Source organism: Sphaerodactylus townsendi, linkage group LG15, assembly GCF_021028975.2.
Source record: "Sphaerodactylus townsendi isolate TG3544 linkage group LG15, MPM_Stown_v2.3, whole genome shotgun sequence".
In the NCBI taxonomy this organism is placed as follows: Eukaryota; Metazoa; Chordata; class Lepidosauria; order Squamata; family Sphaerodactylidae; genus Sphaerodactylus; species Sphaerodactylus townsendi.
The window spans coordinates 11547069-11568281 of NC_059439.1; the positions used below are offsets into that span (position 1 = coordinate 11547069).

Here is a 21213-nt window from a genome sequence, read left to right on the forward strand (position 1 = left end):
GTAAATAGGGGATGGTGTTTGACTCAAACAATGCGAGGATGTCTCAGAATCTTCCCAACCCGGAACCCGGATCCCGCTTGCTGTGGCTATAGGGTGGAGTCCAGTGGGGCGAAAGCTGACGCAGGGGGGAAGGGGCCAAAAATAAAAATTTAAAAATCTGCGACAAATTCCGGAGCGGCAATGCAGAGAGGCCCCCAAATCCCAAAACGCAGCTTCCCCCCACCCCCCTTTCCGCCGGCAGAAGTTGTCGCTGTTCCACCTGGCCCATTCCCACGTGCAAGGGCGGCGCAGAGAGAAGCGCGCCAGGCCCTCCCTCTGGCAGTCTCCCGGGGCCGCCCTGCGCAGTAGCCAAGCCAAGGGGGCCGGGCCGGAGGCGGGGCGTGGGGGGCTCGGGCAGGGGCTCGGGCGGGGGGGAGGAGGGCTGTGTTCTGCCTGGCCCCGCCCCAGCCGTCCCACCCTCCCTCCGCCCCCCGGCGGCGTCTCTGGCTGGCCGGCCGACCGCCTCCCTTCCCCACCAGGCAGCGGCGAGGCGCAGCGCAGCCCAGGAGCGCGCGGCGACGAGGGCGCACGAGCCGCTGGGACCGGGCCGGTGCTGCTGGTGCTGGTGCCGGGAGGCTGGGCGGGGGATGGCGGACGGGCCCCCAGCCGGCCTCCCCCCCTCGGGCTCCCCCCGGCCCGGGCCCGTCCGCGCCCCGCCGCCCCCCACAGCCGGCAGCCAGCTCAGCCCCCTTCGCCGCTCGGGGGGCTCCGCTTGCAGCAGCCGCGACAACTCGGCCGAGAGGGACCCCCCCGGCCTGGCCAGGACCGCCCCCGCCGCCGGCATCATGAAGGTGGGTCCCGAGCTGTCCCCTCGCCTGAGCCCCCCTTCCTTTACCACGTGTGTCTGGTCCCCCCCCCCCCAATCTTTCCTAAAAGCGGCCGCCCCCCTTCCCCATGCCACCATTTCTGTCCTCATCTGACCTTCTAAATCCGGACTGAGGATCCCGGAAAGGCTCCCAAACCATCTGTCTTTTCTGCTCCTAACCATAGTCAGAGCTCTTCCCCCCACCATCCCACCCCAACATTTTCCCCTTTCCCAAAATGTCTAGCATTGGGATGCCTGCCGGCGTGGGCACCGTTGCAGGAGGATTTTCCAGCACGTGAGCAAAAAGCTCTCTCCCTATGCTCAGAGTTGCTGCTGTCCTGATGTTTTTTCAGTCCCCAAGATCTGAGTGGGGGACAGATAATGGGGGTTAAGATCTAGCTCAAAGTAACTTTCTCTCCTGGCCCCCCAAATAATCCTAATTTAAGATCACCGATCCAGCCTTTTTCCACGGGCGACCCAGAATGACCTACACCCCCTGAAAAATACTGTTTTATTCTCATCCCTGCAAAACCAGCATCTCTAGATACGGTTGTCCCAGGGACTCTGAAGAGGGTCCCACAATACATCCCCCCCCCCTTCCTGTTGTGTGTTCATGCACTTTAACCTGTGGTGAACAAAATTTATCCCCGCATAATTGTTGGGGACGTATGAAGCCTTTGGCAGATGCGTTTATATTTAAAACTGCGAATGACAGAAAGGCATGGAATGGGGAATGTTGCACATAGGAACAGTGACCTCCGGCTTTATTTTGCCGTTCCAGCCAAATGTGGCTGCCCACGTGGATTTAACCTATGCTGTTAAACTCACAGGTGCAACACTGCCCGATTTTTGACAGCTCTGGTCTCTCGGATTTGTGCGTCATCATTGCGCTAGCCATATAATGTTTTTGATATAACTGTTGATGTTTTTGTAACGGCCTGTGGCCACATACCAATAAAATTCATTGGCTGCTCTGGCCACTGACTGACAAAAGACGTTGCGGGTTAAGCGATATGAATTTTTTCGTTTGCGATGATGCGTTCATGTGTTGAAGTTGTCACTTGATGTCGTAGCAGTCGAGCGATAGATATACCGAGGAGCCCTTTTCGCACATTACTGGGAACATTTGTGCATCCTACGTGGATGCACATATGACTGGGAGAAAGAACCGCCATGTGTTCGCGTTACAAACGAAACCAGGCACCAGTACCTGGGTAAATACGGGCTTTGAATCACATGTTGTGCAGTACATGTGCTGAATATTACATGAGAATTACTCAGCACATGCAGAAGGAAAAATCAAGTGTACACTGTAGGCAGATTGTGCTCGCCGTGACTTGTGAACCGGGCTAGGATTTCTTTGCAGTGTCTCTATGCTGCCCTACTTTTCAGCCATGTTGGCTGCTCAAAGCATGCAGATGTGGACAGGAACAAGCAGTGGCCCAGATGCTTCACACATGTATGAGCATCTCTTGATTGCTGTCACTCTTGGGCCTGATACATTCGTTCAGCATCCTCCGTTAGGTAACTTGGGAGAAGTTGTCAGCAGGGTTGTGGCCTGGCTACTGTTGTGTAGAAAGATGGGTGGTGGGGTTTTCTGCCTCCTCCAGGGTCTAAGGCAATCTTTGCCATTTGCTCATCCCTCCAAGGGTAGCGGCAACACATTCAGCCCTGCAGGTGGTTTGTGAAAATGGCATGTTTCCACGATGCCTGGTGTAGGGCCTTCCAATCGTGCGAATCAGGTCTTAGTGCCCGGGAACCGTTCTTGTGCACCAACCCCACTGAAAAATCGTTGCACTAGAAAGCAATTGGGAAAAATCTATTGCTACTGCCGACATTGCTTGGCTTTTACAGTCATGAAATGTGTTTTACATGCTTGTTTGAATCTAGACTATTGTCATGTGGGGATAATTCTAATTTGCAATAGCAATGGTGGGTATGGAACTAGGGTGTGAAATGACGTTACTTGTGTAGTGCTCTGAGATGTTCACAGCATCTCATGGGTGTGATTTGCGAGGTCTGTCGATGGCTACTATACGCTGTCTCACCAAAAGAAAAAATTTGTAACTTAATTCTCCACGTGCTGGACTTTTGTTGTTTTAGAATGCTCTGTTTGGGTCCTAAATGGAGCATTCTAAACAAAGACCGTGCAGCACGTGGCGAATGAAGTTTCAATTTTGGGAAGATTTTTTGGGGGGGTGGGGGGGTGAGGTAAAGTACAGCCATGGTAACTAGTGGGAACCCTTGTAATTCAGAGGCAACAAACCTCTGATTGCCAGTGCCAGAAGGCAACATCAGGGGAAGACCTCAGCCTCTTCGCCCTGTTGTTGGATCTCCAGAAGAACTGGTTGGCCATTCTGTTGAGACTGGATACTCTACTAGATGGGCCACTGGTCTGATACAGCAGAGCTGCTTTTAGGATTTTGTAATCTTTACAACTCTGTAGGATAGATCAGTATTATTCTATTGTAAATTGAGCAGGGGAGAGTTCTGAATGTGCTTTGCCTAAGGCCAGGGTGGTGTATAGATAAGATCTGGGAAACCCATGTTTGAATCCCCACCCTACAGTGGAAGCCTGCTGGATGACCATGGGTCAGCACTATATACTCTCAGCCAAACCCAACTCACAGGGCTGTTGTTGTGAGGATAAATGAAGGCGAGGAGAAAAATGTAAGCCATTTTGAGCCCCTATTGGGGAAAAGATAGTGTGTAAACAAGTAAGGCCATTTATGGCATAAGGATAAGATTTAAACCCAGGACTTTCAGCATAATAAGTAAGTCTGTTAATCTCTGTGTTTTATCAGCAACCATGACAACAATTCCTGATTAAGAAAATGTAATACTGGAATACAAATGAAAGTATTTGGCACCATTCCTTATTTTAGTATATTTTCCCCTCCTTCCCTGTTAGCAGAGAAAAGAGAAGTGACAGCAGCAGGTAGATCTTGTAGGGTATCCAGCTCAACTAATCTGGGGAGCTTTCCAAGTTGTAACAAGGCTTTTCCTCATCCGCAGGGCTCGCTGGCTGGGTTTCCCATTCTGGATAATTGGGGAGATGCGCAGCAACTGGCTAGGCGCTCTTTTCTTTCTCAGCAGAGACTTCCCCCATGAAGTGGCCAGAGGAGCCCCCCTCCCCACACACACTTTCTCTCCTGCTCCAAAGTTCACAAGAAAATCCCTGGGGGGTTTTGTTGACATTTTCCATTCTGCGATTTTAGTCAGAAAATGAGGCCGAAAGTCAGCAAATCTGTCCGCCTGCTGGAAAGCTGAGCCATCTTGCTTGCGCAGTCGCACCCCGACCACCACTATGACCGCCCACGCACATGCTCTGGCTGCCGGCTGCCACAGCATATGGTCCCCGGTGCCCAGGATTGTCTGTTCTGACTAGTAGCAGCTTTAAGGTTGCATTCAAACACTGCAAACTGGCGTTCTTTGTGATGGGCTTTTTTTGATTGACTGCATTTTAATTCCCCCCTTCTTCCCCATGAAGCCCCCGCTCAGCCACGAAAACCTGCAGGCTGACCATGGGCCGGCCATACACAGGCCAGAATAGGCTAAAGTGGAGGAGAGAAGAACAGAATAAGTCACTTTGAGGAGAAAGGTGAGATATGAATAAATAAATAACAAACTAGAACCACAGGCTATGTGGTCCTCTCTCATCAATTTTATCCCTATCCTGTGAGCTTTATGGTAGAGTGCAATACAGTTATCCCTTCCACATTGCTGGGGTCAGGGTCACGGCATTCCTTCTCCCCCTTCCCCCCAATCTGGAAATCCACTATTAATTTTTTTGGCCCTCCCTTCGTACCCAAAAAGTCTGGATTTTTTTCTTTCATTTTAACTTTTAAAAAGAAATTGTGTATTTTTATGACATTAAAAGATAAATTATGTTGATATCATACAATATTATAGATATGTTTTAGCCATTTCTGAGTTACTAAACTTTTTCTTTGTAATCTGCTGGCCTTTGTATGTTGTCTGCGGCTTCCACAAAACTCCCCCCAAATTCCCATTTAATTTCTTATGCCGAACCTCGGTGGGGAAAGTTGCAATGTGGAAGGGATGACTGTAGATTCGAACCTGGGCCCTTTGACTGTAATGTGGCCCTTTAATCACTAAGCCACACTGGAGCATGAGTTAATTGTTGAGCACGAACATCCTCTTCCTTTGCACAATGCCCAGGGACAGAAGTCTTCAGTTCTAGTTATCAGAATGGGGGCACTTTCATAAGGGAGTTAGTGTCTTTCCTGAGAACCAGGATTCTTAATCAGGACTAAACTGAGATCAAGGATTTCTGTTTGCCCAGAAAGAAACGAACCTTAGTGAATTCTCCCATATTCAAATGTCACAGTGAGTTGGGGTAAGTCTCAGGAAGACAGAAGGGGGATGTGTTGTCGAAGGCTTTCATGGCTGGATTCAACTGGTTGTTGTGAGTTTTCCGGGCTACGTGGCCGTAGATCTTGTTCCTACCATTTCATGTGCATCTGTGGCCGACATCTTCAAAGGAGTATTACTGACACTGTGTGTAACACGCTTCTCTCTGTGATACACCTCTGAAGATGCCGGACACAGATGCAAGCAAAACGTTAGGAACAAGATCTACCAAACCACGGCCACACAGCCCGGAAGACCTACAACCACGGAAGGGGGACCTCAGAAGCTTTGCAGTTAGACTCTTTCCCACTTTTTGGGAACAAATTGCTGTTTGTGTGCTGTCTGAACTGAGCCTACATCCTTAGGTGAAGTTCTTTCTCTGCTTGGCTGCCTGAGATTCCTTAACTTGAAAGGTCCAGAATCCAAGCCCCCCCCCCCCCCCGCCCACCTCATGAGTGGCCAGAGCAGGTGACCTGCCGAAAATGGCGGATGAATCCAAACATGCTGTGCTGCGAGAGAAGCCAAACTTTTTGAAAGTGTTTGATATCAGTATCCTTGAAGGCTCTCACCAGGCCTCTCCCGACTGTGAGGGGTTCTCGGGTTCCCTGAGGTTATTTCTGGCTTGTTTACCAGAGTCAAGGCTGTTCCTTGGGGAAGGGGCCAAGGCCGTGTTTTTAACAGGGCCAGTTGTTTGGCTTCAGGCAGAGCTGCTGTCTCTCTTCCTGCTGCTAAAGGGCATCGGACCCTAGAAATGATTAGTTTTTGGAAGTTAGTAAATACAGAGGAAAGGCAGAGCTCCCTGTTGTTCCCGCATATCTGAAGGACCAGCTGTACCCATGTGTTCCTGTACGGTCCTCAGCTGCTAGCTGTTCCCCCATTTAGGCTGGCCCGACCAGCACCCCAATCCTGGCTGCCCCACTGTGGCCACCCCCTGAAGAGAGGAGGGAAGCCCCCTTCATTGGAGATCTTGATGTTTGTCGAGGCTTTTGAGTGAGGTCGCTCTTTCAAAGAGTTGTTTAAGTTGGGTTCAGCTCTGTACCTGTCCCAGTGCTCAGAGTGTATAAAGTGATCAGTGTCTCTGAGCTTGTGCAGAGGGCCTTTCCCTCACTGCTTAGTAAGTACAGTCTTTAAATTCCCCAGTTTAAAGTTTCCAAATCAATAAATGCAGTTTCCTCTACTGCTGCATCTCCTATTTGGGATGGAGTGGGAGGAAGGTATGTTACTCTGGGGTTATGGAGAGACAAGTCAGTGTGTTTTGTGATTTATTTCTTAAATAAAAACATCTTGGGGATCAAGCTTAATGGAGGGCCCCGTCCTCTAGTGAGAACTTCCTTCTGATTGTCATTATCTAACTGTTGTTGTTGTTCAGAGAGGAGGAAAATGCAGATGTAATAAACCGTGGTTTGTTTTAAACCTGGTTTTTGGAACAAGCTGTTCTTGGTCTCCCAGATATAAGCAGCAAGTATTGGTTTGTTTGCATTCAGAGGTTGCTATTGATTACAAATTGACCAAACCACAAGTTTGCAGTTGTGTTGGGAATGAAGCTGTCCTATTAGAGGCACATGCTTCAATATTAATTCCTGTGTTTCAGAGCTGGGTCTTGGCACTGAAAATGGGTCCCAGGGGCGAATCATACGTGAATCTATCCCTGTTGGTGTGTGTGTACTTTTGAAAGGCCAACTCATTGGCAACTGTACCTTTAGTAACTGTCAAGAACCTGTTGTCAGTCATAGTAAAAGGATATAGTGTTCTTGGAAGTCAGAGAAATGGTCCCTCATTGGCAGTCTTCAAGAAGTGACTGGACAAAAATTTGTCAGGGTTGCTTTTGGCTGGTCCTGCGTTGAGCAGGGAGTTGGACGTGATGGGCTGCATGGCCCCCTCCAATTCTATGATTTTATTCTATGATTCTATCTATGCAGGGCAGTTTTAAATCTGAATTAAATAGGATGGCAGAAGACCTGGGAATGTTTTGGGGCAATTTTTCTTAATTCAAACTTTGAAAAGCAAGGATTTTAATTCTAATTGGTAATGTGTTTGTGATATGTTTGGTTGCAGATTTGAGGAAGGGGATTATATTAGATGAGTTCCTACTTGTCTAAAATTCAGGGTTCTCCCGGTTAAAGACTTCTTAGTCAGTTAACTGTAGGAAATGAGTAAGTTTTTTGGACAGATTTCTGAAACGGATTAAATTGGCAAATGTATGAAAATGGTTTCCTGACGAAGGGACTGTATTCTTCCTCTGTTTTTCCAGAATGAGCCCTTGTGCAGTAACCATCTTAGACGAGGCATTCCCTCCTTATGTGAGGGAAGGGGGTAGGCTCCGTATATTTATTTATTTGTCAAATAAGGCAATGTTTCTTGCCAGCTACAGTTTTTAAAGGATTTTTGTTAAGAGCACTATGAATTTGACATTACAAAATTATTGAGTGTGTGCATGTGTCCTCATATTTAGTCTGATCAGAAAAATTAATTATTTTTGACCAGTGAATAAACCAAATGTAGTCCTACTAGACATATGTTTAAAATTTTAGGTCTTATGGAGTTCCCTTATATTGTGTCAGACTGTTGTTTGATTCATTGACTGTCTGAGACCGCAGAGTGCCAAGAGAAGGCAAAGACACCTTTTTGGGCTCTGCCATCCAAGATTCTTTACCGGAAGCAACCAAAGCTGGCAGCTTAGGCATGCGAAGTACATGATATAATTTTATCCCTGAGTAAGGGTTCTCCTTATTAAAGAAAGAAAAAAGTTACAAGCAGGCTGGGGGTCGAGAGGAATCGCATATAAAATTCAAAATGTAGAAGTGAATTCCTTTGCCAAGCTGTGCATGCGGGTGGAATTTAGATTTATCCTGATTAGTGGCACCAGACCCATTTTGCGGGTCTTGGACACAAGCCCTTTCCCAGAAAGAAACAAAACTCCTTTTTGCTGGAGATGTGAAGGTGAGGCCTTGGTGAAAACGATATGGCCCTTTCTGAAATGCCCCATTTGGAGAGGCTCTGAAAAACTATTGCTGGCTTGACAGAGTGTTAACCTGTGCGTGGGTATGTATGCATTGCATGTTCAGAGGGAGGCATTCCAGTAGGTGTGTGGGTTTCTAAAAGCAGCCCTTTTCATTTTTCTTGCGTCACGGTTGCTCTTCTGCAGAATAGGTTGCTGTCAGCCGAGACCCGCCTTCTGGCTCCTTGCGGCCTATTTTAAGCTTCGATTGCTCGGGCGCTATTAATACAGGGTGTGTGGGCTGCATTCCTGCCCCCCCTCCACTTGTGAGGCCTTTCTTGTGCACCTTGGAAGGGGAGCAATTTGTCTGTGAGTGATGTGTTTAAAAGGCTAACTGGAACCCACCCAACTGCAAGGACATCTACTGTGCCCCTTTCCATAAATCAGTGCGAGGAAAGGATATTGGGAAATACTGTTCCAAGTATTGTCGACGGCTTTCACGGCCAGAATCAGCTGGCTGTTGTGGGATTTCTGGACTGTGTGCCCGTGGTCTGATAGTTTTAGCACCTAACGTTTTGCCTGCATCTATGACTGTCATCTTTGGGGGCGTGTCACGCTCAGCCATAGATGAGGGCAAAACATTACGAGCGAAAACTACCAGATCGCAGCCCCGCAGCCCAGAAAACCCACAACAGCCAGTTGTTCCAAGTGGTTGCTCATTGGGTACTGGAAGCCCATAGAGCAATCTGGCAGGATGAACTGAGTATCAGGGCTGGTGTCACCATACCCACTGCCAGGACCGAGGGTTTCTGGCAGGGGCCACTGCTGCAGAGCCCTCAACCACATGCCACTAAAGAAGGACCTGCAAGTGGTGTGCAGTGGTGGCACTCCTGTTGGGCACAATGGTGAGGTTCCTGTCTGCACACACACACTAGCATAACTGAGGAAAGAACATACGGAGAGGAGGAAGGCTGACAAACAGGAAGGAGAAGAAAAGATGCACAGAGTGTGGGGATGTAGGTGAGCTGGAAGGAGAGCATGGGTCAGGGTTCTGGTGGGAGTCAGAGGAAGAGAGTGGGTCCCGAAGCAAGCCCTGCCATGTATAGAATAATGGAATCATAGAGTTGGATGAGACCCCAAGGGCCATCAAGTTCAACCCCTTGCAATGCAGAAACACCCAATCAAAGCACTCCTGACAGATGACAGCATAACATTTGCAGGAGTTATGCTTCAACAGCCTCTTCAGTCTCTTGTTCCAAGCCTGTCTTTACATAGCAGAATAAATTGTGGGAATGAAGCAAATGTACGCTGTAATTGAGAACGTCGCTTTGGTGTACCCTAAGGATTTTTAGAGGCCAAATGAGTGTTTCTTCTAGGATAGTATCATAAAATCATAAGTTGGAAGAGACCCCAAGGGCCATCAAGTCCAACCCCCTGCAATGCAGGAACACACGATCAAAGCACTCCTGACAGATGGTCATCCAGCCTTTCTTTAAAAACCTCCAAAGAAGGAGACTCCACCACACTCCAAGGTAGCACATTCCACTGTTGAACAGTCCTTACTGTCAGGAAGCTTTTCCTGATGTTTAGGTGGAATCTCTTTTCCTTCACCTTGAACCCAGTACTCCTGGTCCTAGTCTCTGGAGCAGCAGAAAACAAGCTTGCTCCCTCACCAACATGACATCCCTTCAAATATCTAAACATGACTATCATGTCACCTCTTAACCTTCTCGTCCCCAAACTAAACTTACCCAACTCCCTAAATCTCTCCTCGTAGGGCCTAGATTTTACCATTTTGGATGCCCTCCTCTGGACCCGTTCCAGCTTGTCAATATCCTTCTTGAATTGCGGTGCCCAGAACTGTACACAATATTCCAGGTGAGGTCAAACCAATGCAGAATAGAGAGGTGCTATTACAGCCCTCGATCTAGACACTATACTCCTGTTGATACAGCCCAGAAGCACATTGGCTTTCTTGGTCACCGCAGTATGTAAGTTCCACTTTCTTGATAGCTAGGAGTCATCTTTACAGAGTCCTACGTTACTGCCTGGTGTCATGGAACAACTTAAGCATCATCCCTCAGCTCAAGAAATTAGCATTTGTGGCTCAGCCTAACCTACACGTACAGTCACAAATGAAAAGGTGTAGTGGAGCTTCAGCAAGAAAACAATAGGAAACCTGTAGCCATTTACAATAAGGTTTTGGATGCATAGTCCAACTTGATGATTGGGAACATAAGAAGGCCACTATGTTTGTTATGCCTATATACTGATTCCTAAGATTGGAGATGGAACTGAGGCTTTGGAAGGGAACAAGCCCTTTATACTGAGGGCAGACTGGTCATTTATCCATAACTTCCCGTCTTCAGTTGTTGCCACTGACATCAAGTGTCTCTTTTTTTACTATTTGTGACTTACCTTATTTTGAATCTGCCAGCGATATTAAGAGGATCCTATGGGACGTGGCTTGTGGAATCCTCCGGACTTGTGATTAGCTGATTTCCCTGTTACTATATCTCTTAGACTTGTTTTTGGATTGTGAGATTAGTTTATAGGTATATGCATTGTTTTACTTTATGGTGTGTGTGGTATATATTTTGCGTTTCCCATGGAATTCTTCTGTTTTTGCCTTTGCCTTGGTGTGGTAGATTTCCTATAGTTTTCTCTGCCTGACCTGCGAGGAGTACGAAAACTCTCCTCGCTCAGGTGCTGTTCTGAATTCTGTGGAGAAAGGCTGGGGTACAGATTGAGAATTAGATCTGAAAACGGGTGATTTGCCCAAGACAGAACCAAGCACTTTTTGGCTCCAAGCTGCTGGAGAGCTGATAGGTAAGGACCAGGGGTGGAGCGAGAGGGAAATGCACCCAGGGCATGCCTGCCTCCTGCGCCCCTGCCACATTCACACACTGGCATGCACTCGGTGCATCGCGCCCCACCCCACTCCCTTGGCGTTACACCACTGGTAAGGACTTGCTCTCTGCTTCAGAGCTGTACTGTTAAGACTCTTCAGCTGGCTCCAGATTTTTGGTTGTGCTAACAGGACATTCTATGCAAGGATCCCATCCAAGATATTTTTGTTTTGCAGGTGGGAAATCGATGCAGAGAAATCTACCCCCAGGCGAGACTAGGACAGGACGAAAGGTTTTATTTCACTGGCCCTTCTCTCAGATGCTAGAGATGAGTAGCGACACTTGAAACGGTCCCCATAGAAAAATGGTTTATTAAATCGCTTCTGCTGTCAAAACACAGAAGCGTACCTTGGAATACCCAAAGGTGCAGCTTATTCATCCATGGTCCCCAGCCACAAGACTATCGGCATGCCGTCGTTCTGCGGGCAGGATGCTGTGGATGGCTTAATTAAAAGGTGTTTTTGCAAATGGGCCCCAAATTGCTTTCCTGTCATTGTCGTCACTGTGCGGACTGACGCATGTTATCCCTGTCTGCAAGTGACAGCTGACGTCTCCCTGAAGAGATTCTCCCCACCCCCACCCGCAGCTCGTGGAAGAGAGAACTGGGTCCTGTCCCCTATCACAAAAGGCTGATGTCCCTGAGGTCAGGGTTGGCAGAGATTAGACAGAGAAAAGGGCATTTGCCAGAGGTTTCACAGGTGGCTGGAAAAGAGTTTTGGGCCTAAAAGGTGAAAACGATTTGATTGTCCAGATGGGTCCTCAGTCGAATTTCAAAGACGCCTTTGACAAGGACGTGTCCTGCGGCTGAAGAGATGCACCAAGACACAGGAGGGTGTGTGTGTTTCAGTCCCCTTTGGCTTTGGTTTCCACTGGCTCGCCTTTGCCTTAAGTTTGGACCCTCTGCCCATCTGTATCATCCACTTAGGACCATTTTGCCCAGACGCTGCTGCCACCACCAGCCCTGCATCTCAGAAGGGAAAAGGATGTGCAGTGGAAGAGGGTTTTGGCAGGGAAGGTGAACATTTCTCCCTAGCCTTGTTAGCAAATTTATTCCACGCAGGAACAAATCAGTCCATCAGGACTTTCCCAACTGAGGCTTTGGAAGTCTTAGCGAACTTTTAATTTCCCACTGCTAATTGGCCAAGGAAACACAGTCCCTTGTTTTGGTGAGCAGGGAGGGGGCATGCCATTTGTTTGTTGTTTATTGTTGTTGTAGCCTAACATCTGACTATTGTTATGTTTCTAATGTTGTATTGTTCTATTATGATTGCTGCTGTTTTGATTTTGTAATACTGCTTATTGTTGCCTATATTATGTGAGTTGTACACCGCCCTGAGCCCTCCAGAGGATGGCGGTATAGAAATTAAATTACCATACCATACCATTTGTTAACTGACTCCTGTGGATTAGGTGGGGGAGATGACAGGTTTTTAAGGAGAAGAAAAAGAGTTTGGATTTATACCCCACCTTTCTTTCCTGTAAGGAGGCTCAAGGTGGCTTACAAACTCCTTTCCCTTCCTCTCCCCACAAGTGAGGTAGGTGGGGCTGAGAGAGTTCCCAAGAACTGTGGCTAGCCCAAGATCACCCAGCAGGAATGTAGGAGTGCAGAAACACATCTGGGTTCACCAGATAAGCCTCTGACACTCAGGTGGAGGAATGGGAAATCAAACCCAGTGCTCCAGATTAGAATCCACCTGCTGTTAACCACTACACCACTCTGGCTCTCACACTGGCTTTAAAAGCAAGATTCAGGCCAGCCGTTCTGTGTGGTGCTGGTCCACTTCTAATTTCAAGCAAACCCATTCTTTTTTAGTGATAGCAAGCCTTTATTGGCATAAAGCAGTACAACAATAATAAAAACAGATTAAAAAGCATATACAATACAGGATATACATGATAGGACGAAGGAAATCTACTGGCATTTAGTAATTTCCAGAAGAAAGTCTGCCACTATTATACAGAGAGAAGGATCAGGGTTGTTCAACAAGTAGTGTAATCTAATTAAATAGGGGAGAAAGGGTAAATGTAAGGGAGTGAGATTCACATACTTGGATCTGATTTCCTTGAATCTGAGACAATGAAGTAATTGGTGGGCCAGAGATTCAACTGAGCCATCGTTACATGGACACAACCTTTTCGCCTTTTCTTTGCTTATTAAATCTGCCATGTAACAAGGCAGAAGTGCATTACATTAAACCTGATGGCGAGCATTAGGGAGTGGCTCTCCACTTTTGAACGGGGTTTATCAAGCAATACAGGTAGTGTGCCAAGTGGCCCCGTTCAAATGGGGAGAGAAAAGTACACGGGGGAGCACGTTTTCTTGGCTGCGGTGAGTAGGGTAGAGAACTCTCTATCCAATAGTTGACCTTTTAATTTCCTATAAGCTTCTGAATAGGACAAAGGGCAAAGTGAATCCACTGACAGTCCAATGGAGGCAATTTTTTCTTCAATTATGGAAAACCAGGGGTTGGAATGGGTGTCAGAGAGCAGACAGTGGACCAGGGAATTACAGCAAACTTCTCCTGGTAGGCAAACCCATTCTATGCTGAACTGGGCAACCTTCAGAGACATTTTGCAGTCCTTTATCCCCGTAGCCTTAAAGAGAGAGAGAGAGAGAGACTGGGGCCCTTCTGCAAGCAAGATACATACAGTACCCATAGAGCTGGACCCTCCTCCATTCATAAGTCTCTTTCCCATTGATAATTATGTCCTCTTCCCAGATTGCAGGCATGGCTTTGTTTGTATTGTATTTTTGACGCAATTACATCAATACACGCTCAAACAAATTAGACGCAGAATGTTCAGAATAAAAAGAGGGAGGGAACCTTGAGACTGGATTGCGAATTAGCAGGGTTTTTGCTTCCGCTGCGAAGGAATTGAAAAGAAAAACTCTGGAGGTGTCTTGAGTGCAAATTAAGCATGAAAGAAACAGGAAGGTTTTGGATATCTTGAGGGGCAGGGAAAACGCAGCAGGGCAGCGATTGCAGCGTGCAATTTTGAGCAAACATGGAAATGGCTGATGTGAGATGTTGGCGGGGTGGGGGGGCGTTTATACACAGTTGTGGGTCTGCCAAACACTTGCATGAAAATGGAGGGGTTTGCCATGCTGGATTCGACCCAGGTCCTTCCGGTCCAGTGGCATTTTCAGTACAGCCAGCTCAGTGCCTTTGGGAAGCCTGCAAAATGACAGCTCTCACCCAGTGTTTATTTCCAACCTGTGGTTTGCAAGGGTAGGCTGGCTTTGAGCTTTGTGGCTCCATTTAACTTTTCCAACAAATAGCCACCGCTGGTTGCTTGGTTGTGAAAGCCCACATTCCTTTCCCAGATCCTTTTCTGGTGACTGTCTTGCAGCAGCGAATCCCAGAGGTTCGGAAGAAATACACTCATTTTCCAGAGCGTAATTTAAAAAAATAAATCGAGCCCTCCTCTGAGAACTTACCAGCAAAATGTCACCTATGGAGAAGATGTCAAAAGGAAAGAAGAAAGAAGGGCAAGGATATTAAGATAGCAAAGGAATGCACGGAAGTGAAAGAATCTCCCATGGAGAATCTTTCACTTAGAAACATTCTTCCAAAATGGTTACTGGTCCTCCTCACCAGCTCTGTTGCTAAATTTCTATCACAGGCACTAAAAGTAAAGGCTTGTCAAAACAAGAAAGTGGCAGAACTGTTTAGTCTCTAATTTTATTTCTTTTTATATCCTATTAATTTTAATGCTTAATAATCTTAACATGTTTTATATGCCAGTAAAGGTTTCTGTATCTGGTTCCTGGTTGATTGTGCAACCGACCGACCAGTGTGAGATGAGTCTTCACAGGTCTAAGGCCTGCCTGTGAATCCCTTCTTCAAAAGAATTTTATTGTTATAACAAATGTTATTGCTATCTGCTTCATTTTATACTCTTGCCTTTCTCACCACTGGGGATTCTCAGTGGCTTGCACTGTTCACCTCTTCTCCAGCAGTGGCGTAGTGGTTAAGAGCAGGTGCCCTTTAATCTGGAGACCCACATTTGATTCCCCACTCTGCCACTTGAGCTGTGGAGGCTTATCTGGGGAACTAGATTAGCCTGTACACTCCAACACATGCCAGCTGGGTGACCTTGGGCAAGTCACAGCTTCACAGGGCTCTCTCAGCCCTACCACCTCACAGGTGTCAGGATGCCTATGGGATGCTGGGGCCGCTTGCATCTTTGGGGTTTGGGGGGAAGGGATTGTAGTTGAATATTATGTAGTGTGTTTTTGCTCTTTTCCTCCAACAAGTGTTGGTCAAGGCCAACTCTAACGGACTTGCATTTTATCTCTCACTGTCTGCATATTTGTGCTGTTAGTTCTCAGGGGGTGGGGGGTACATCCTCAATGATATTACTGACAGTTTGCGCAGGGAAAAGTCAGTTCTGGCTTTTTCATGCTGTTCACAAGATGCTGAATAAAGGACTGTTTTAACAAGACTTTGTTTCCATCATTGGGAATCTGACATTAAGCAAGAACGCCCTTTATCGTGCAACTCTTCATGCTCCCATCTTCAGCTGAAGTTGCTCATTTGAAATACATTGTTGCTCTTCTTCAAGGACTGTCTGGTGTTCCTTTGTCTCCTCGCGGCATGGCTAGCCTGAATGAGGAGGGGGGTGGATGGCCCCCAGCCGGCATTCCTGCGGACGGGGCTGGTGGTGGTGGTCCCCCAGCGGGAGTTCCAGCTGGAGACGGAGGTTGGCCGGCACCAATCCCTGGGCAACCAGAACGTTCCTGCGCAGCCGATACCCATGGGGATACCAGCCCCACCTGTGCGGCCTCCTGGTTTTCCAGTTCCACCATTGTATCCAGCTCCACCACCATTTCCATTTCAACCACCATACGGGTATCCCATGATGCCTCCTATGGGGTACCCGCAACTACCCCAAGCTCCCTGTGTGAGATTGACGGCTCGTTATGATGGTGTCCAGAAGACACTACCGCCGTTTCTAGTGCAAGTCAGTACTCATATGCAGCAATATGACCGTCAATATCATAACGACTTGGAGCGGGTGTATGAGGTGGGATCCGCTCTAGATGATATAGCAGCGGAATGGTACATCCGTCTGTTCCAGAGAGGGGCCCCTGAACTACGTGACTTTCAGGAATTTGTGATGGCCCTGCAACGTCACTTTGAAAGCCCATTTGTTGGGGAAGAGGCAAAGAAAGAGCTGAAGATGATGCGCCAAGGGGCCATGCCGTTTGTGGAATTTGTGGAGAACTTTTGTACAGTGGCTAGTAAAATCCCTGATTGGGATGATCCGGTGAAAGTTTTTGCGTTCAAGCAAGCTTTGCATCCTGAATTGTTGAGGTGGTCACTCCAGCAGGATAGTCCCCAGACCCTAATTGAGTGGATCATGTTAGCTGGCATCAGGGGCGTAACGAGGCAGCCCTGGGCAAACTGTAGCCCTGGGCAAAACCTGAGTTGGATGCCCCCCCCCCCCCATGGGTGGCCACTCCACCATGACCAAAAATTTTTTTTGCACCAGGACATTGGTGCCTGCAGGGGGTGCATTTTTAGATATATCAGCACCACAATTTCAGCATATCCATAACTTTGGCCCCCCTGAACCAAACTGCACCAAGTTTGGGGGGTGCCATCATCTCCAGATGATACCCTGAAATTTTGGTGCTGATACATCCAAAAATGCACCCCCTGCAGGAACATCCTAGAAATTTGCCCAAGAATCTTTGTTCTGCATTGAGTTTTCTGCATTGCTGTCAATGGGGGTTGCAGGCTATGGGGGGCACATTTCTGAAGGCACAGTCTCAAAACTTTTAGGGTCTCATCAGGGGACTGCCCTAATGATACCCCTCAGGTTTGGTGCAGTTTGGTTCAGGGGGGCCAAAGTTATGGACCCTCAAAACTGTAGCCCCCCATCTCCTATTAGCTCCCATTAGAAACAATGGGGGATAGGGGCACCTCCTTTGGGAGTCCATAACTTTGGACTCCCTGAAGCAAACCTCACCAAACTTGGGGAGTAGCATAAGGACAGTCTCCTGATGATACGCTGAAATTTTGGTGCCGCTAGCCTAAAAACAGCGCCCCCTGCAGGCCAAAAATGGAAAACCACTAAAATACCCAAAAATGAACCCAACATTGTGATGCCCCCCACAAGGTGATGCCCTGGGCAGCTGCCCACCTTGCCCAATGGGCATTACGCCAGTGGCTGGCATGTCAGATGCACGGGTGCATGAAGCGAAAATCCTATGCGGGCAAACTAGCTTTTCAGAAACCCGGGCCCCAGAAAAAAACCTCCTCCTTGCCAAAAACTTTCTGAGTCTGAAAATGCTCGACGGAGACGCCTAGACTTGTGTCTTTACTGCGGAAAATCTGGCCACATAACGGCCGGCTGCCCTGCAGAACAACCAAAGCCCCCTGCACCGAAAACAGAACCGGCTACCAAGGGTCCCATTCAGAAGAAAGGTGCGGCGCGTCTTGCGCTCCCCCCCGATTTGGATTACAATTCATCTGATGATGACAGTACCGGGTTTGCAATGGTCAAGCCCACTGTGGACAACACTCAAGATATTTCGGAGAGGGTGAATGAACCCATCATCCTACCCTTACTTCTGTTCAAAGGACCTAAAGGGCCTAAACTCAGAGTTCATGCTCTTGTGGATTCTGGTTGCTCCCACTGCGTAATACACCCTAGTGTTGTGGAGAGCTTGGATTTACAGACGTTTTTACTGCATAAATCTCTGTCTTTCAACCAAATGGATGGTAGTCCCATGAGTGGTCCCCCGGTAACTTTGTATGGAACCAATACTGGTTCAATGCGCAGACCACTGGGAACGTAGAAGTTTTGTGATAGCCAATATCTCGGATTATCCGATCATTCTTGGTATGTCATGGCTGATTGATCATGATCTGAAAATTCAGTGGACTGATTACATAGTGACATTCACAGAGCACCCTTGTGGTGAGCACATGTTAATACACCATTCTCAAGCTTCTGACTCAAGTTATGGCAACCATGTATCCTCCCTTCCGACTGACATTCCCGCGCCTTACAGGTATCTATGGCGGGTATTTGAAGAGACTGAATGCAATACCTTGCCTCCGCATCGTGATTCAGACTGAATTGGTTCCTGGTTGTACACTACCTAAAGGTCGCTTGTATCCTATAAGTCAGACTGAGGACGCTGCCTTACGAGACTTTTTGAATAAGAATTTGGCTCGCCGTTTTATCCGGAAGGTGCGGAGTGGTTTTGCAGCCCCAGTATTGTTTGTAAAAAAGAAAGATGGCTCATTACGATTGTGTACAGACTATTGTGGTTTGAACGCAGTAGCGACTATCAATAAATATCTGCTACCTCTCATAAAGGAACTGCTGGCTAATTTGGGCACTGGACGTGTTTTTACAAAATTGGATTTGCGTGAAGCTTCCTACCGTGTGCGGATTGCTGAAGGGCATGAACACCTTACTGCTTTCAATACCCATTATGGCCAGTATGAATATTTAGTAATGCCTTTCAGGTTTAGTGGGGCCCCCGGTGTGTTCCAGAGTTTAGTTAATGAAATTCTGGATGATTTGCTGTATAAAGGAGTTGTGGTCTACTTGGATGATTTGTTGATTTAAACTGAGGATGAAGCGTCCCATGTTGCACTGGTGCGGGAAGTCTTACAGCGGCTTTTAAAGAACTCTCTTTTTGTGAAACTATCCAAATGTGAATTTCATCAGTCAAAGTTGGATTTCCTGGGCTATCGGGTGTCTGCAGCTGGGTTGGAGATGGACTGCCCTTTATTTTGTGTGGTGGTGGTGAAAGCTTGGTTGTTATTCAGTGCATTTTGTACAGACTCAGAGGCAAGTTGTTACTGCTTTTGTATCTTCCAAGCCTGAAGGGCCCTGCTTGTGTGTCATTAATTGGGGGGGGGGGGAGAGGGGGCTTTCTGTTTCACAGTATCTGGTTTGTGGTTTGATGGGTTCATAGGAAGTTCCAGATGTGAAGTCTGATGAACCTTGCCTAAGATTAAGTCCCACAGCCATTAAGGGGTATGGTTGGTTGTGACTTTTGCCCTCTGACTCCTGAGCTTGAATGATCCCCATGCAGGACTGGTGAGAAACAGCTTGTTAATTTTGGGGGTGAAATTCCACAGAGGCCACCAGATCTGTTGTTTCGAAAAAGAGCAGAAAGCAGTCTTGTGGCATTTAAAAGACTTATTTACTATTTCAGAAGATTTTCTGGGGCTTGCCAGATGCATGAAGAAGAAGAGTTTGGATTTATACCCCATCTTTCTCTCCTGTAAGGTGACTCAAGGTGGCTTACAAACTCCCTTCCCTTCCTCTGCACCCCTTGTGAGGTAGGTGGGGTGAGAGAGTTCAGAGAGAACTGTGACTAGCTCAAGGTCACCAGCAGGAATGCAGGAGTGCGGAAGCACATCTGGGTTCATCAGATAAGCCTCAGCCACTCAGGTGGAGGAATGGAGAATCAAACCTGGTTCTCCAGGTTAGAATCTACCTGCTCTTAACCACTACACCACGCTGGCTCTGAATGGGAACATACGTGGTCTACCCAATGAAGTGGACACACAGAACAGACTTTCACTACAATAAGTGTTCAAGATGCCATAAGACTTCCTTTACAAAAGAAATTGAAGTTTGCCTCTAATTTTGATGACCTTTTTCCTTTGAGTTCTTTAAGAAGTATTGGGCATATTCTGTAAGCTTGCAGATCCTCACTGAATACACCAAGGGGCTTTTAGGGAGCTCAGATGTAAAATGCTTCCTCTACTAATCAGTATAGATAAATTGTCATTAAAATCAGCTATTGTTCCAAAGGATTATACAGCAGCAAACATTACACCAGAGGGGAATCCAGAAATTACAGGCCAGTTAGCCTACGTTTGTCCCAAGCAAATCAGTGGAAACTGTAATCAAAGACAGTCCCAACTGATAAGACTGTGAAGAGCTGCTGGAGTTTCTCCACCAGCTGGGTGAGTTGAAACCATATAGCAAATTAAGTTCAAGGCAAGTAAGAGTAAGCTGGAGCCGAATGGACCAAAAAAACTTTCCAACTTTAAGTATACACTAAGAGGGGTCTGAACTTGCTGAGACTGACCTGGAAAGAGGTCTTTGGGTCTTAGTGGATAGTTCAATGAAATGTCAACCCCATGTGCCTCAGCAGTGGGGAGAAAAGGTAAACTTTGTGCTGGAGATTATTAGGCAAGGGATTAAAAATGAAACAATATTCTAATCCCCCGTGTACGGATCTGTGATATGACCCGTGTGCTATTCCTCTCTCTGATATGGATGCTGGCAGGGAGATCCTGGGCCAGTCAAGTGGTCTCAACCTTAACCTACTTTACAGTTTTTTTGTGGGGATAAAATGGAAAGGAAGAGAACAGTGGAGGGTGCTCTGGGTTCCAGATGGAGAGAAAGGCAGGAAATGAATGTTGTCAGTAAATAAAGAACCACAAACACATTATGCATAGCAGAGCAGAGCCACAAACAAGGTCCCCATCTTGACCCATGCCACCCAAACTCACACTTGCTTATCTGGTTCTGGTGGGTGCAGTCTTCCCGTTGCCTTCTCAATTCCTCTGGAGTTCACTGTATGAAGCCGCTTTATTCTGTTGGCCTGGCTCATCAACTCCAGGGTATCAAGGTGAAAAGAAGAAGAGCTTGGATTTATATCCCCCCTTTCTCTCCTGTAGGAGACTCAAAGGGACTTACAAACTCCTTTCCCTTCCCTCCCCCCCACAACAAACACCCTGTGAGGTGGGTGGGGTTGAGAGAGCTCTGAAGAACTGTGACTAGCCCAAGGTCATCCAGCTGGCATGTGTTGGAGTTCACAAGCTAATCTGGTTCCACAGATAAGCCTCCACAGCACAAGTGGCAGAGCGGAAAATCAAACCCGGTTCCCCAGATTAGAATGCATCTGCTCTTAACCATTACACCACACTGGCTCTCCCAGCATTCCCCTCTGAGATGCTTTCAAGCTGAAATCTTGGGGATTGAATCTGGGACCTTCTGCAGGCAGAACGCATCCTCTGCCCCTGAGCTACAACCCCCTCCTCTGAGCAAGGCACGGTGGCTTCTTCCGGGCATTTAGTTCCTATTTTTTTCCGTCTCCCCAGTCCGAGCCAAAACACCTGCTTTGTTTCCAAAGGCAGGAAGAATTGTTCCTCCTGTATAAA

General features: G+C 47.4%; 1 protein-coding gene across 2 annotated transcripts in view; it reads left to right on the forward strand.

The window, feature by feature from the left end:
• Positions 1-473: 473 nt before the first annotated feature.
• Positions 474-21213, forward strand: part of LOC125444774 (inactive phospholipase C-like protein 2) — a 53958-nt gene continuing 33218 nt past the window's right edge. For both annotated transcript variants that reach the window (XM_048517429.1, XM_048517430.1), the window contains exon 1: positions 474-830. In XM_048517429.1, the coding sequence (XP_048373386.1) occupies positions 627-830 (204 nt within the window). In that variant the 5' untranslated portion in view covers positions 474-626. The remainder of the gene's footprint in view (positions 831-21213) is intronic.